Source organism: Kryptolebias marmoratus, linkage group LG13, assembly GCF_001649575.2.
Source record: "Kryptolebias marmoratus isolate JLee-2015 linkage group LG13, ASM164957v2, whole genome shotgun sequence".
NCBI lineage: Eukaryota > Metazoa > Chordata > Actinopteri > Cyprinodontiformes > Rivulidae > Kryptolebias > Kryptolebias marmoratus.
The window spans coordinates 16178961-16197333 of record NC_051442.1 but is presented as its reverse complement, the minus strand read 5'-3'; the positions used below and the strand labels follow the sequence as shown (position 1 = coordinate 16197333).

General features: G+C 38.6%; 1 protein-coding gene across 1 annotated transcript; it reads right to left on the bottom strand.

Moving 5' to 3' along the window:
* Nucleotides 1-6897: 6897 nt before the first annotated feature.
* Nucleotides 6898-13488, bottom strand: LOC108247418 (N-acetyllactosaminide beta-1,3-N-acetylglucosaminyltransferase 3). Its single transcript, XM_017435529.3, has 4 exons — nt 11895-13488; nt 11722-11793; nt 11220-11345; nt 6898-9000 (listed from the first exon to the last, which is right to left on the bottom strand). The coding sequence occupies exons 3-4, from the start codon at nt 11225-11227 to the stop codon at nt 7854-7856; spliced, it is 1155 nt and encodes a 384-aa protein (XP_017291018.1). The 5' UTR covers nt 11228-11345; nt 11722-11793; nt 11895-13488; the 3' UTR covers nt 6898-7853.
* Between the last annotated feature and the right edge of the window lie 4885 nt (nt 13489-18373).

Below are 18373 nucleotides of genomic sequence, written 5' to 3'. Positions count from 1 at the left end.
AGGAAGACTTTCTTCCTGTGTGTCTTCTTCAGTCCGTCCCTCCTTCGGTCTCACTTCTGCCTCTTCATTGCTGTAGTTCAGTTTGCCCAGAGAGAGGTGGCAGCGCTCCATTCTCTCTCTCTCCCTCTCTCTCGTGTCTCAAACATGAAGTCAGCCTCACAGGAAGAAAAAGGAAACTCAAGTCATTTAGTTCCCTTTTCTAGAAAAGATCGTAACAGATTGTACAATGTTCAGTCATGAACTTTTAAGAGTTTAAAAATATGTTCTAAAACTCTGAAATAAGTTCGCGATCACACACACTAGACAGGTATTAAAGCTGCTCTCACTTTTACATAAAAATGTATATTATAAATTCAAACTTAAATTGCACATTTACTGTTTAATATCACAAAGAAATGCCATTTCACAGTATGTTTTGAACACTGTAAGCACTAATATCAATATATATGTATTTGTTTTGTCTATGTAGAAAAGTTAATCCATAATTCTGTTGGAATTTGCAATAAACTCTACATTAAACTGTATATTTAATTAAAAATAACATAAAGGAAACACAGAAGCTTGTGGTAAATGTGTGATTGAATTTTATAAGAAACTTATCAGTGTTTTAAAGAGAGTCAGAATCTTGGCATTCAGACCAAAATACCTGAAATAAAAGTGCACCTTTATCGTTAATTAAATTGTGCATTTATATTTGTTGCGTGGACTCACACAATCGGTTGCATTTTATCATTTTATGATTTTATGATTCTTCCTGAGCTTCAATAGTTCAGTTCTTCAGATTTCTCACATACAGAACCTGTAATGCAGACGACCTAAAACTGTGTCATGTACAAATCTTAAACAGAGAGAATAATGACGACATGACTGTCTCAATTACTGCAGTACTTTGTTTTGTCCAGTTCATCACTGCCGTTTTACCTTTTGTAATAACTGTAGGGGCAAACTGGCACTAACAATAAATTTTCTAAATTAATTTCATTTCTGGAGATCTTTTTTTAAATCTTTAACATCTGCAGGTCAAAGCTAGAAATTCATATCTTGAAATCACCGCGTGTGCAGAGGCTGAGCGAAGGAGGGGGAACACAGTACATGTTACAGCACTTGCAAATACTGTTAGGATTGGTAACGATGGAGACGAACCCAGAACGCAGACTCATAATAAAAAGAAACTAATTTATTAAACAAAAACCACAAGCAAAACAAAGGGCTGCCGAGACAGCAACACAAAACAAAAACTAACTCTAAGAACTCAAGTAAGAACCAAACAGCCAAGCCAGGACCAGGAACACACAGAAACGAACAATGAACCAGCAGAGAAGTGGAGTAAATGACCGGGTTTTAAACACAGAGGATCAAGAGTAAGTGGGCACAGGTGTGTGATAATCATTGCTGACAGGTGGAGGCGGGCGTGGCAGACAACCAAGTGTAGACTGATGGAGAATGGAGAAATGCAGGAGACGGAGAAAGCACAAAAATGAACCCAACAAAGATAACAAACAAAAACCAAGAAAAACACAAAGAAAACCCCAAAACCTCACATTTATTTGAAGGAGGAGAAAAGTATTTGAATACATTTCTTTAATTAGCATAAAAATGAAGTGAATTTTGTGTTTCTGTTTTACTTCTGATTTAAAACATGTCCAAACAACATTTTGGCATCATCCGGGCTGAATGAAAGAACGTGAAACATGAAACATGAAGCAACACAAGCACTTGTTGAGCTGGTTGGGGTGGGGAGCTTGGCAAAGTATTGGTAATGTAACATAACTGATACTTTTTTCATCTTCAGAGTGACGTAAACACATTTGCATATATACTTCTGCAACTTGGCTAAGTGCGCTTTTTTTGTGTGTGTGTGTGTGTGTGTGTGTGTGTGTGTGAGAGAGAGAGAGAGAGAGAAGGCGGTAACGCTCACCCTCAGCTCCTCTCTCTGTTTTACCTCACATACCAAAAAAAACAGGCTGAGGTTGTAAATCTGTTTGGACCTTCTATGTTTGTGGGCATAACCTAAAGGAAAAAAAAAAAAGAAAAACACAAAAGTGTTTTTTCCATTAAAGTAGTTCCAGAGCTTGCTCAGAGCCAAAGCCTGAAACTTGATGGAGCACCAGTTTTTGTTCCCCCCTCCTTGTTTTGACGACGAAAGCACTGCAGCTCCAGCACTGAAAAAACTGGCCTCCTTGCACCGATACTCTGAGGCTAAGACCAGCGATGAGCTGTAGAAGCCTTCCAGGTATTCAGAGGTGGACAAGAAAAAGAACTTAACATTAAAATGAATACACATATTTAACCCGTTTGTATTAATAAAATGAGAATAATCAATGAGTTGCTTGTCTATAATATGATGCTGTTGCACTGGATGGTTTCTACAATATGTTTTCCATTTGAGCAACGTGCGCTGGAGCTGTATGGGGAGAAAATGTAACCAGCTATTTTTCTTTGCCCTCTCTTGGGCAGAATTTCCCCCTTGCCAGAACCCCCAGCCAGTTACAACAATTGAGTGTAAATTCGGATAGATGGTTTGATCGAACAATCAGATGTGCAGTAAATGGACCATAACTGGAGTCGAACAATGACCTTCAGCTGAAGTGTGAAAGGAAACAGGTGAATATGATATTGAGATATTATTGGTCCTTTTTTTTTAGATAAATTACCTCTGAATACACCTGATTCAGAGGTAATTTAACCACTGAATCAGCTGTGCTAGAGCAGGGAAACAAGTAAAACATGCAGGATATTGGCTCTCCAGGACCAGGATTGCCCACCCCTGGTTTAAAATCACTGCTCATCTGTCTGAACCGCCCAGCAGCATCACAGAGAGCACAAACATCAACTATTGTTTAAACAAATGGTTCCCAAAGTTGGGGTTGTTGCTGCGAATATGGTTTGTAAAACACCAAGTCATATTAACTTAAAAAATAATTGACTTGATTAGAATTAGGCCTAAATGTTAGAAAGAAATAACAACTGATAATAAATTATTTTATATATATAAAAGATGACAAAACTCTTTTTTAAACTTGACTTTAACCAGCAATAGTTGGATCCACTGGAACCACTGTTTTAAACAGTGGTTCTAAACCCGAATGGTAACATTTATACATCTGTTCACTGGAATAATGACCCAAATGTGTTGATCTGTGTACATTAACTACCTCCCTGCACTGAAATTCACAACACGTCAGAGGGAGGACCTAACATTTAATGAACAATATGTTTAAATTACGCAAAGGCCTGGCTCTGTGGTGTCGCTCTGACTGTAGGGACATTTACCGTAAATCACATGTGATTTGGATCTCGAAGAGAGAAGCAAAACAAGTCTTTTTGTTTCACTGTGAAATCTATCTGAGTTAAATTCTCTGCTGTGCAGACATTATTATTATCCATTGGAGTGGAGTAAATTCTCTGTGATGGCTGTCGACAGCAGTTAAGTCGAAGTTCAGAGCTTTAGTTTTTTTTCTGTTTTGACTCTGAGCCTACATGCCTATAAGATCTGTCTAACTGTCCACATGACAAATATCGCACCAACCTTTCGTGGGAGCACACGGATCCACTCAGGTCCACTCTAGCAGAGCGATCTTAGCTTAGAGAACTGAAAAAGTACAGTGCTTCTGAGAGCTAGACCTGATTTCAGAGCCAATTTCTGCCTTCAAACCAACTCTCTCTCTCTCTCTCTCTCTCTCTCTCTGATGCTGATGTTATGTTGGGTTTTTTTTTTATACTGCATCCCTTTTGCATCAGAAAGTGACTTGGACCTGGTATAATGAACATGTAGGCCATGTTCCAGCACACACAGATTACCTTGTCAGAGCTTCTGATTTTATATGAAACATTGCTTTTAAATGGTCCCTGCACTAAGTGGGTGGTAAATCTAAATGAGAAATCCTCCTTCATTCTCCAAACTGAGATCTTTCTGACTACATACTGCAGGTAAGATACTGACAAGTACGCCATACGACTGTACTTAAATAAAAGGAACTATCACTTTATTGTGGTTGCACAGAATTAACTTTTCTATTTATTTTTAATTTTCGATGCCCTACAAACTAATGATTTATCTATCCGACCATCTAGTAATGTCTATTTGACTGGTTTCATGAAGACTGGTCCACATGTTTCTCATCATCACGTTGGTGTAAGAGTACATCACTGGCAGAGCCTTCATGTGGCCTCTCGGTGATTTAGGCTCTGTTTTTGATTTCTCATATTTAAGCGTTTTGGATGAACTTTACTTCTTTTATTTGTATCACCTCCCTCCTGCCAAGGTGCTTAACTTTGCATTTTCCAGCCTTTTGCTTCCTTCATTCATTCTGTTGGCTGAGCCAACATCATAGACAGTAACCCAACTCTGCAGCCTCCTTAACTCTTATTTCTTTCTGTATTTAGACTGCCCACCCCCGGCCTCGGGCCTCTGCCTTGGCCTGATGTTCTCTCTATCCTCCTTCATTATTCCCACCTTCACTAAAACTAGAAACATCTTATTGAACTTTTCATGTCTGAGTCTGTTTATTAGTCCAATTATTTATTTTATCAATAAATGCTGAATTCATCTTCTGTAGTGATGACCTATACTGTATAACTATTAAAAAACAACAACCAAAAGAAATGTTCTATTTTCAGTTTACAGCATTCATTCCCTGAACACAGTCCTATTAATATTGAGGGGTAGCTGCTTCATTTTACAGCCTGCATGATTATGACTTATGCAGAAATAATAAATCTAATTGCCCAGTCATCTGTTCCCAACGCCCTCGCTAACTCGGCTTCCCTCAGAACTGAAGAGAGGAAGAGAAGCCCTTTTAACTTCAAGTCAATTTGACCTGAAGGCCACAGGAGGGTCTGGTTGTCCTTGTGGCTTCTCGTGATTCCCTGAAGTTAACCACTTGTAAGTTTTGCTGCCACGGCAGCGTTTGTTGTGTCTGCCTGCATTCTGGGTCGAACAATTAACCACCCACCCTTCAGCCACACAAAGCCTTTCAGAGGACGGAGTAAACATGTCGGCATTGATGATTCAGTAGATGGGTAATCAGGAAGGACAAACAAAAGACAAATAAGTGCCATGACACATCAGGTTTGTCTCCACCCATGTCATGTTTACTTCCTTTTATGTACAAGGGCATTAAAGGTCACAACTATTTCACAGGTCGTACCTCCAGCTATAGTGATACATCAAGACTGAGTCACTCCTACTAATTAATGCTCATTATGGTCAGTCTATGAAATCATGATCTAAAAAAAATGTCAATCAACATACCAACAAACCCTTCCCTGGTCGTTAATTAGAAATCCACAAAGTTTGATGCAGAACATGTTTGATTCCCTGAGCAACAAGCTTGAAACACCACACTGTCCAGTTTCAAACTAAGAGAATTCCCCGTGTGTAAAGCGCAACGTCTTCAGCAACAGAATAGAAGTTCAACTGTTTTATTTATTTATTTATTTAACTTCCTGGAAACACACGCCGCTTGTAAGTTTCACACATAATAATTCCTAATTAAGAGATATTTGTTCGATTAGATGATTTTTGAGGGTTAGCTATGTCTGTGAGGTACAGATAAATTTAGTTCTTTGTTTTTAAATATATTGCATCAATTGGAAAGCATTGCAAAATAAAATTGATGATATCAGTCAAAGAGCACAGAGCACAGAGAAAGAGGCAAAAGTCTCAGTCCAGGCTAGGCTAATGGCTAGTTAAACGAGGTCGCGTTTTATATCATTTTTCAGGCTTATAATGCAGCTCTTTCTCAAAAACCACATAACTGTGTGAAAGAACGCCGCATTAACTAACATTAAACCTCTACATTTTTTCGTGACACCATTTGTCTAGCCTCTGCCTTGGCCTGATGTTCTCTCTATCCTCCTTCATTATTCCCACCTTCACTAAAACTAGAAACATTTAATTGAACTTTTCATGTCTGAGTCTGTTTATTACTCCAATAATTTTTTTTACCAATAAATGCTGAACTGAAAAAAAATCCAGGACATTTTCTATTTTCATTTTACAGGATTCACTCCTACTAATGTTGATGGGATTGTAGCTGCTTTATTTGACAGCCCACATGATCATGACTTATGTAGAAATAATAAAACTAATTGCCCTTAATGTGAGAATCTGGGTATTTTTGATGATTTTTCCTTATTATGGAGATCTACTGGTTGTTGGTTTTTTTCAGTGATTCAGGTTGTGTTCTTGTTGCTCTTGTGGATCTGTTTTTATTCATAGTTTGGTAGTTCTGTTCATGATTCCTGTGTGCTCAGTCTGATTTGTGTTTTTATTGGTTCTGTCTCCTTCATGGGTCCTGTGTTTCTGTGTGATCTGTCTTGTGTGTTCAGTTTTCTTTGTGGCCTTTGTCTGTCAGCAGTTCTGTCTTTGTGTATTTCTGTACTTTATTATTTGAATTTATTCTTGTGTATTTGTGATTTCAGGTTTTTTTTTCCTGTGTTCTCTGTGCCATTCAGCCTGCTGCTCAGTGTTTTAGCATTTCTGCATGCCACGTCTACCTGCACTTGTCCTCAGTTTATTATAGTAACCTGTTCTGAACTTCCTCGTTAACTCGGCTTCTTTATACTCAGTCTCTTTCATCTCATTGTGTCTGACTGCATTCTGTCTGACATTCAACCACTCAAACTTGAGACACAAACCCTTTGTTTATTCAAGCTTAAGCCGCTCCTCCGAGTCATTAGAACGGCTGGTAAAATGATCATGCTGTGTTGATAAAACTGTTCAAACATTGTGCTGCAGAATATACCACAGTACAGTATGCACATTCATGGTAAAAAAAAAACAAAACAACAAAAGATACATTTCCTTTGAGTTCCAGGATTTTAAGTATCAGAGCACAACTGAAAATTATTTGATCCATATCAGCTTCTAAAATGAGAAAAATACAAGACACATTACTGTGAGTCATTATTTATTGAACAAAAGCACAAGATGTTAAAAGTTTTTGCATATGATGTGTGTAAAATCCAAGTAATTCCCCTGATTGTAGTTTGTAGAAACACCTTTAGCAACAATAACTTCATGTAATCGGAGTAAAAAAAAATGTTGGCATACAGAGAAGTTCATATTCAGTTCATTGACAGCTAAATACCCAGGTCCCATGGCTGCAAAACAAACACAAATCACCACCCTTCCATTAATGTACGTTTACAACTGATTAACTTTTGGTGCCAGTCTGATTGAAGATGGCCGCCATATCTAACCAACCTTATAATACACAAAAATGGCAATAAGGCAGTTAATTTTACATATATTGAGTTAAACTGGTGAGGTAGTAGCTGACCTTTAACTTCACATCCTCTGAGTGCTAACAAAGTGCTATGACATTTTTATTTAAAACTCTAGCGATAATCTGTGACTTTATAGAGGGTGTACATTCCTCTTACTATGTGTCTGAGTGAAATTACAAGCTCACCTCTTAAGTTAGACGTTAAAAATGAGAACCAGGTTTGGTTGAATAATCACATAAATCAAATTGATTTTCAATACACTGAAAGCACCCTACCTTGTTTATCTACAATTTGAAACAATGTTTGTGTTAAAACAATTCATTAAAAGAATAATATTAGTATGTATTATGCACATACCTACTTTTTTCACATCCCTACTTAACACAAAGTGTTACCCTGTTATGCTTATGTTCTCTCTCTCTCTTTTTTAAATTTGTGCCATCAACCTGTGTGTTTAGTCTGGTTTCATGGTTTGTATGGACTGAAGGATTACTCTGAGATTTAGGACCTGATTTCATTCGCATTATGAAGTTTTTCAGGTTGGCACAATACATCCACGCAGGTCAAAGGAGTGGTTTCTAAATTCTAAGCGCAAGATGGTTTCGTAATCCCCCTCTAAGTTACACCGGGGTGCTGGTAGAGCAGTTCAGATTAGGGTCGTGCAATCTTTGCCACATAAGATACAAGTTGCCTGAGAGGAATCTGTGAACAAGAAGCATGTCCTTATAGTAGCAGGGATCGTATGAATCAATGCTTTTGCTGGGGATGTGGAGTCCTGCGGTCCTCACTCCAAAATGGAACGTAGGACGAAGCCCTGCCTTGGCTAAGCACATTCCCATGTAAACATCGTCAATGGGAATGAGGGGGATGGAGTGTGACATGTTGTAGATGACCAAAGCTGTGTAGCCAGACAGAATGAAGCCCCCACCGCCACAATAAGGAGGGTACGAGTTGGACTCATGCACTTGAACTGGAACGTAATATTTACTGTGTGGGTTTCGAATGGGCCCCACATACTGGATCAAATGGCCGGTAAAAAGATGCTTACTTCCATTGTTTTTGTGGAGGCTTTGGAGGTACACAACCATGTTGTCCGTGTTGGCGAGGACGTCATCGTCCCCGTTCATCAGGAAGCGGGCGTTTGGGCAGTTCCTTTCCATCCATTCTAGGAAAAGTATTTGCTTTAAAGTGAGGTTGTAAAACGAGTCCTTGAAGTCCCACTGGAGGATGTCGTTGTGCTTGCGATGCTCTATTTCAAGGAGCTGGTTCAGTCTCTCCTCCTCGAAACCGGATCCCATTGTTCCGGCGATGAAGAGCCTTCGGATCCACACGCCGTTATGCTTTCTCTCCTTGGCCCAGGTTTTGCGCAGCACCTCCCTGCGGTCATAGTTCATGGCAGAGGTTTTGATGACCAGCAGGAGGAAAACGTCTGCGGATCCATCAACACCGCCGCATTTGTCGGGAACGTCGAGGAGCATGGGAAAATGTAGACAGTGGTGGTAGGAAAGAAAGTCTTTTATGTTATCAGGGAGCGAGCTGAAGCCTGTGATGTTGGAAGCAGACTCGTTTCGCTGACATTTTGGCCAGGTGTATTTATTTGAGAAGCTTCTAGTGGATAACTTGGCTTGGCTGTTTTGGCTTCTTACATTCAAATCAAGAGGCTCGGTGAAGTCAGAGAAATCTTCAAAATCATTCAAATAAATCACCACGAGAAGACCCAGCACCACAGCCGCAGTGATCATAGTCCGGAAATGCTTTTTGAAAATCCTGCAGAGACAAAAGAAAATATCTTATAAGACCTACTGTTTAGTTAGCTGTTATCAAAGCATTAGGAACTGATTGACATAAACTCGCTTTATGGTTAGGACTGACAACAATTAGGAACAAAACAGATCATTTAAAATCACAGCTTTACAATAATCACAAATCAAATAGTTAATTATCTTAACACATTTGTTTAACATTCATGTTTCATATCATATATACAAGTTAAAACAGAATAGAAATAAATCATTTACTAAACCTTTACTTTAACCTTAAACGTAATGTTATTTTAGTTTTTTTTTATTGATTTATTTGAGACTTTGTCTTGAGTGGAATGATTATTTAACCAACACTTTAAAGGATTCCTAAAAACAAGAATTGGATGCACAGGTTTGGATTTATTGTGATTTTGTTTCTAGTCCTCTTGGGCTCAAAGTTTTTTTTTATGAGCCTGTCCTAAGACGGGACGTATCATGTTATGGTGCCGTCCGTCCATCTGTGGACAGTTTCTTATCCAAACTCTAAATTAGTAACTTTTTTAACATAGAAATGTCAAACTAGACAGCTGGACGCCTCATAGGTCTACGATAATCCCTATTGATTTCAAGGTCACGACTGTCAAAGGTCAAGGGTGAACCCTACATTAAAACCTCGCCTGTGCACCAACTCTACACGCATGTATTCAGGGTTGTTGTGAAAGGAAGTTCATGCTTTAAATTTTAATTACTCTGACAATTGTTGACAACTGTTTTAAAGACGTGTTGTTGAAATGTTTGAAATGCCTTTTAACTTGGCAAGGACACCAAGCCTCATTAACTTTATACTAGTCCTTATGACTGACAAAATCAAACAGTAATCTTTATTTGCCAGCGTATAAATAATTTGTCTGTCAGCTCTCACTGAACAATAGAAAAGGCCAAAAGAACTCAGTGGAGATCCAAGGAAGAGGACTGTACATTTACACAAGCTGGGAAAGTCTTTTGGAGCCATTTCTAAACTACTTCAGATTCCAAGTTAATCAACAATTGTATGTTAAGTACAAGTTATTCAGAAGTGTCACCACTTTGCCATGGTCTGGAGGAAGACCTAAACTGCCCCCTTCAGATGAAAGGAGGTTGGTTAGCAAGGTGAGGCTTCCTGACATTAGGACATGTCATGTAACCAACCATCATGCACGGTAAAGAAGAACAGTTCAAATCCATCATTTAATCATTTAATTACTCTGACATCCACACCCCTGTGCCAAATAAAGTTTCCTTCTTTTCTTGTTCAGATCCGTGTATGATGTTAATTCTTGCATTATTGGAAACAATGCAGGGATTGTTGGTGAGCGGTATTTCCCCATGAAGCAGGGCTACAGGAATTTTAAACTGCATCACAAAAATGTTTCCGGTAAGACCGACAGCAAACAGGTTGGCAGCAAGAGTTTTTTGGGTTTTTTTGTTGTTGTTTTTTTTTTATTACCTGTTGAGCTGAAAATAAAAGTTGCAAAATGCAGGAACAAAATCAACCAAACATCACTAACTTTAGGTGGGTATAAAAGACAAGTTGATAAAAAAATGTTGATGTTGTTGTTTTTTTGTTTGTTTGTTTGTTTCCTCTAAAGAGTCATCCTTACAGAAAATTATTCTCAGACTCGTTGTGAATAAATAGAGTATTAAAGAATGAAACATTTTCCGTTTTCTCAGAGTACTAAACATGTCAGCACTGATGAAACAGCACACAGGTGATCAGGGAGGACAAACAAACAAAAGACAAATAAGTTCCCTCTCACATCAGGTTTCTCTCCACCCAGGTTTATTTTATTTATCTACAAGGAAATAACATTTTCACAGTTTGTACTAAATTGGACTAAATTAAACAGCCTCGCCAAATCTCACTTCAAAATTCTTTTTTTTCCTTGACATTTTTTAAAATATGTTTAGGTGTTAGGATTTCATCAGTTCATAATCTCTTTTGTAGCTCTTAAAAAAAAAAGTGGTTTGCAAAAATAATAAAACAAGTTTCTTGAATTGAAAAAAAAAGACTACTGCTTGGGTTTTGAATATTTTTAGATTTTCAAATGACACAAAAAAGAGATTGAAAATCAACAAGATTTTTAAAAAAAGTGTATATTACTCATCATTTTGCTGCTTTAAACTGAATTCAGTGTTTGACAAACATGAAGCACACAGTTAAAATAAATCTGTTTTTTTAAAGAATGTAATAATAATAATATCTACCTGGCCATTTTGTCTGATGAGTGCCGTTGTAGAGTCTTCTGTCAGTCAGCAGGTGATGTGTGTAAACTCCTGAAGTCCTGAGGTTAAAAAGGACGGTTCTGCTCGTCACATGATCACTTTTTTTCCCTGCAATTAGATTGTCAGACAGCAAGGAGACACATCATTGAAACTGTTTCATCAAGGAACAGATAAAATGCCCATTAAAATTTATAGCTGCTGCATCCTTCTAACAAATGACCAGTTTTGACAGAAAATGTCAAAAACTGATTAGATGCTGTGAGAATCCTGACAGGGTTTAGATTCTCCCAGGATCTAAATCCGAGTTTCAACCTGTGAATCCAGCTGAATAAACACAAAAACATTAGTGGTAAACCAGAAAACCAGCAAGATTTGTTCACTGAGCAGAAGGTATTGTTTTACCCATTAAAGCACTTTAGCAAAGGTTCAAGGGTAGAAACCACATTTAAAGAAACAAACTGACAGAAATACATATATATATCACCCTGTGTTAGTTCTTCTTGAATTATCAGGTCAGGACTGCTGACAATCTGCTGCTTCTTCAATAATCCAGCTCCTGTAGACAAAGGGAATTTTTTTAGCTCTTAAGTATACAGGTTAGACAAAGTACAACAAAGAATCATTGTTGTGTATTGTTTTTAGTTCCTCATGACTTACCTTTATCCCAAGACGTGTTAAATTACATCCGTTGTCATGCAGCATCACAGTGAAACTTACAACAAAGCTTGTTGATCCAGTTTAGGTAAGAAGTACTCACTAATAAAATAAAACGTTTCCATTCTTTTTCTGTTTTGTGTGTGTTTGTTTTACAGCAGACACAAAAGAAAAAAATGGAAGTCTTTTCTATGAAAAGTCAAAATTCCAGTTTGAAAAGTTGCAAGGGCGTTGTCAAGCCTGACTTAACCTCCTTCAGGGACACAGAAGATGGTGAAATAATTGCAAAAACAAACTGCCCAGCCTTCACAGGTGAACATATTGCTTTGAAGCTTGTACAGCAGAATGAAACAGGTATTCCTGATGGTATAAAACTATTAACTGTAAAACTGGGAAAACAAAATGTTTTTTTTTTTTTTAATACTTCAGCGAGGTAAGAAAAGATACATAAAAGTATGGTAAACAAATGCTTTAGGCACGTTAACACACGTCATAGAGGTTCTATTTATAGTGTTTATGTGGAAAAAGTGTGCCTGAATCCAGAATTCGAAGAATTTAAATGATTTTGAAAGTGTTTATTTTGTCCATAATGTTGATTTAACACTGAAATATATACACACACAGCTGCTGTGATTCATAATGCCATGTTTTTCTTGTTTTGCAGGGTGTTGAGTGTTGATAAAACAGTCAGCTTCTTTCTGTTTTACTGCTATCATTTCTATAATTGATTTTATATGAACATTTATGCTGATGTAAACTTTTTCCAATGACAGCCAATTAACCCAGAGAAGCAAATTTTCATTTTCATTTTCATCTGCAAGTGCATCATTGCAATCAGAAAACCGTTTCAGAAACTTTGCAATCACTGATTTACTCCTCCATCATACTTCATTGCACCTAAAGGTCGTACGAGGCCACCTGTCACAAACCTGAACTGCCAACATACCTTTCAACTTAATGACAACTTATCACACCAGCAAACCCACAAGTGTTCGCCTCTAAAAGAGTGGAGGGTTACACAGAACAGCCCTGTCAACATCCAGACCCCACTAAATGGTTGTGAGCGGATTTGGATGTTGAAGTCGTCAGAAACAGCAAGCTGTTGCCATGAAATGCAGGTTTCTGGTGGAGATTCTCACAGATTTTTTTAACAAGCTTGTAGAGAAACGTTCCCCACCCTCAGAGTCCATTGTCCTGTGAGTGATGAGGTACATTTCAGCTATGCTACCTTTTTCCCCGAACATAATTACCCTGAACCTTCAATGTTTTTTTCAGCCTCAGGTTTTTTTACAGGCCAATCACCTCTGCTCGTCACTTCTCCTCAGGAATTCTGACACCCTCAGGCATTTTTGGGTCAAAGTTGGCAACCAGTCTTATTTTGTCAATTTGGGTGTGCTGAATTCAAATCTGCCACATGACGAGCTCTATCTATCCTCAGTTGACCTCTCGAGGTTGTAAAACTTTGTGACCCTAAGCGCCCCATCCGAACCCAGTTTCTCTGCTTCATAAGCAATGAACTGCACTAAAGGGATGCATTAACTTAACCAATGGCCTTTTGTCAATTCTAAGATGCTAAATTCATAGATTTAACTTTAAAAAGTCTATGTGACCTCTGATGATCTCTAGAGGTCATTGACCTTTATGAACAAAAACTGCAAACTGAATAATTGCTCGTCTTTATAAAGCAATTACATGTGTACTAAAATTATATTTAAAACTCTGGATTTTGACAACCTGAATGACGACAGGTGACCTCTAAAAGTAATTGACCTTCACGTTTATGTTTTTCCTTGATATTAGTATTGCTTATTACTTTTGTTTCTATGTCACTTATTTTTCTGAAACTCAAAGTCATACATCATAAAATTGGCATATTTCACTAAATACATAGTTGACCCCTTGTCATAACTCGGGAGGCACTGTCCAGAAGAGCGAAACTAAGACCAAAACACGGAGACGGAAGTAAAGGTAAGTGAATTTATTTACAGGGTGAGACTATATACAGTGGGCGGTATCCGGAGCGGTCTGCAAGAGAAGGAGAGCTAGGTGAGTCTCGGGTACAGGTCTTGATCCACACAGCAACAAGGAAGTGGTTATAATGTCTCTTTGTTCGCTTACAGATCCAGGAGGTGAATGCAGCGCCGATGAGAGGAGGAGAGAATTCCAGGTGTTCCGGGAGTGACGAATTAGATCCAGCAAGGTAAGTAGCAGCGTGGTTCCAGGTAAGTGATCCTTAGTATCAGTAATCGTGGCGTGGCAAGAAAAACCTAGGACACAGGCAACAACAAAGAACGTGGTTAACACTAGGAGCTAGAGTTCAGGTTAGACGCTGAGGCGGAGAATCTAACCCAGTAGATTCGATGCTCCAGCGAAGGTCTGATCACCACCTGCTGCTTAAATCCTGGCTGGTCTCATCAGTGGTATGAGGAACACCTGTGGAACAATAATTAGTGGCGTCGCCCAGAGGGCGGAACCAAAATCCAGATCCTCACACCCCTGAAACCATGTTGAGGTTAAAACACAGTAAAGCTCAATCATGCAGTCTGAACAGTACAAAAAATCAAGACCTAAAAATATCAATCATTAGGGACTAACTAACAGACATGAAAACCATCTTTAAAACCTTTTTATTACAATTTTATGCGGCACCCTGTAGCGTGGCCTGTCAGGTTTTGGGTATTCTTGTTCCCTGTTGTCTTTGTAAATCATACACTTCTCCACCTGTAAGCAATTATCATCACTTACCTGTGCTCACTTACCTCATTATCCTCAGTGCTTAAAACCCGGTCACTCTTGGCTCCAACATTGTTGTTTGTTTAATGTGCTTACGTATATTGATCATATCACATTCACAATCTGCAGTTTTGAAAATTGATCCAGTTTGTGATCTTAAAAGAGATGTCCCTGTATCCTGGGAGTTTTGTTTGCTTTGCCAAGATCTTAAAAAGGAAAAAAAAAAAATTAAAATAATCTATCATGCAAGCTGGGGAAGCTTTTAAGTTTACACACACTGTGTTTGACAGATACCGTGACATGTCAATTAAGTTTGGTACTCACACTAAACGTGCCAAGAAGACAGTTCCAGTTCGGCGAGAGATCAGGGATAGGGATGTACCACTACCGCTGAAGTGGGAGAACTTCATGGCCAGTGAGGAGAACAAGGCAGATCTTGCTCGATTTCTCTCTCAACAGTTGCTACTTCAGGCTCCACCAAACAAAACTGTTGTTGTTGGTGGGTTCGCTGATGAAGAGCGAGCAGAGGCTTCAACATCTTATGTAAATGTAGAAGAACTTGAGGCGAGACATGAAGAGGCAGACACCAGGATGGTGCTCCAATTCCACAAAAAGCCAAGCCTCTGCTGTTGTTGTGGCCTTAAGAGACACGGATGTTCTGGTTCTCTTTCTAGCTCATTTTGCCAACATCAACGGTGACAAAGTGAGGATGAAGGCGGGCACATCAAAGAAGCAGAAGTTCATTCCAATACACACAGTGGCCGAGAACCTTGGTGATGCTCTCTGCAGTTGCTTGCCAGCCTTCCATGCTAGCACGGGATGTGATACCACTTCGTTCCTGGCAGGGCACTCAAAGAAATCCAGTTTCAAAGTTTTCATGGAGCACCATGATCTCCTGAAAGAACTTGGAAGAGGTGACCTAAGCAGGACAGCTTGTACTGATGTGGAGGCCTTTATTTGCAAGGTTTTCAAAGCTGGCTCATGCACCTCACCAAACAGTGCCAGGACCTCTATTTGCCCAGGCTGTTCATCTGGAGACCTTACCTCCAAGCCAAGATGCTCTATTTTTTTCATATCAAGAGGGCACACTATCAAGCAGCTATATGGCTCCAAGCAAGTCTACAAACACCAGAACTACCTCCACCAGACACAGTGGGTTGGAGACTTGAGAAAGATGCACTTTTGCCAGTTCTCACTTCCCTGCCTTCTGTGCCACAGACTGTAATCAATCTTGTTACATGTGGCTGCACCACACAGTGTCAAAGGAAGAACTGCAAGAAACACAAGCTGCAGTGCACTGCCACACTTCAGGCAACGTTTGCCAAAACACAACAGACTAATTTTGGATGTACACTAAAGTTTGATGTCCATTTTGCAAAAGAAACCATTATAAGTGCAATGTTCATCATGCAGATTAAACACAAGCAGTAAGCAGATGTAAGAAGGTACAGGACAATTTCAGAGCCCATACCTTATTGGACTATCGCATGTATGCAAAGTTCAGTAACTTTATGGGATACTGGAGACTATGTAAAGTTTGGCACATGGAAACTTTGAATTAAACATCTCTAGATCAGCAATGTAAGACCGATTTTCACTTTCACCCATCATATTAGCAGTCCAAATTTCTTTATGAAGGCAAGAAAATATTATCAGTTTGCCATTTTTGGTCATAAAGGTCAATGACCTCTAGAGGTCAACTGAGGACAGCTAGAGCTTAAATACAAAAAACAAGTCATAGTGTAAACATTAAAATGTTGCACATCAAAGTAAACACTAAGTCACCATACATTGGTTGATCTTTTGAAAATGTTTGACAGCTCAGGTCTATTGAAAAAGTCAACTTTCTGTTGGGTGTACTAAATATTGAAAAGACGAATCCGGCATTTGTTACATAAAGTTTTTTTTCCCCCAATGAGCTTTTCTTTGTCCGTATTTCAGAAACGTTTGAATGAAACAAATGATTTGTCGTAAAAGTTAATGCTGCAGAAAATGAGGCTACCTACTGTAAGCTGAGTGGTTCAGTGTGACCCCGTTCAATGTGAACATTGCACTCTCTGTGTCACTCTGAGTAGGGCTCGGAGAAGCCAGGCAGCCTTCTGGAAGATATTGTTAAATGAGGTGGAAATATGGCTGAACGGGGATTATCTGTTCTCTGTCTGCTATGAAAAAAGGCAAGCAAATTAAAACCATCACAGAGCTCACAAAATTACTTTTCCAGTGGCAGTCTGAACACCGTTAATATATTCTGCACATAATAATTCTTCATTAAGAGATATTTGTTTGATTAGATGATTTTTGAGGGTTAGCTATGTCTGTGAATAAATTTAGTATTTTTAAAAAATATATATTTTCATCAGTTGCAAAACTTGATGATATCAGTCAAAGAGCACAGAGCATGGAGAAAGAGGCAAAAGTCTCAGTCCAGGCTAGGCTAATGGTTAGCCAAACGAGGACCTGTTTTATATCATTTTTCAGGCTTATAATGCAGCGCTTTCTCAAAAATGAAAGAATGCTGCATTAACTAATATTAAATTTTTACACTGTTTCTTGGTCTGAATAGCATCCTTGTTGCTGCTCAAATGTATGAGTGTTTAGCAGAGACTGTGTTAAAAAAAACAAGGCAAAACTGGCCTGTGTTTGGCTAGCCATTAGTCTAGAGGAAGCTATATGCCTCTTTTTCCATATTCCATGTTCTTTGACTGTTGTTATATTAAGAATAGTTACTATTGGGGGTCTTGAATTAAGGTGCCACCAGTGAAACACTTTGTCTTTGTCTTTAACTCAAGACTCAAACTCAGTCATCGACATAAACTGGTGAAAAAACACTCTATAAAACCTATTTTCTTTTTTTTAAACAATTATATATCAAGTTTAAAGAGAGCAAAATAAAAACCAAACAGTTTAAACTTATTCAACCAAAGTCTACAAAACAAATTCACACCTGCACCAAGTAAAGCAGCCGTGACTTCCTTCACAGCTACAAACAGTTACTATAGCTGTTCTGAAAAACCTGAAAATATATCAGGTGCCATCTTCCAAGACTCCCTTCCTGCTCCAGCATTCAGAAGTTTCAGATGTATGAATACTTTATGTTCTGTGCAAAAAATGAAAAAGCTCTCCGTGATGGATAAAAGCCTGGTAGACGTGAACACATTTCTGAACAGGGTTCTTACGCATTTTCCTTTTAGAAAGTCCAAACTTTTCCAAACTGTAATTTTGAAATTTCTCTCTCTCTTTTTTTTCTTTTACTTCAAAACATGCTCTAATGCCAGGGTTTAAGTCTTATTCAATACAAAATGATGATAATTTGGTAGAACTGTTCCCATTTATGGGGTTTTATTGAGGTTCAGTCATCGTTTGTCTAATGTACTCAGGTCAGGGGATGAAAATCAACTGGACTCATGGTGTAGACATGGTATTTACCAAAATAAAGCTGTATAGTCAGAAAGCACCGAGAAACAAAACAGTTTTTTCAAGATCTTTTAGGGGGAAACAGCCACTTGATTCTGTCTTTGTTTGACTGGCACATTGAGCCCCATTTATTACAGCTGGGAGAAATGACATGACTCAAGTCCCAGCCCTCCGTTTTTTTGGTTTTTTTTTGCCATAGCCATCAAGCATTCCAAAGCCAGGAGCTCGACTGTCTCTTAAAGGAAGAGACGTGTCTTTTTGGAGAGTATAGGACCGGGACATGATGGCACAGCATCCTTTTGGATCTCAGGCTCCACGTCTGAGGGATTTGAAGA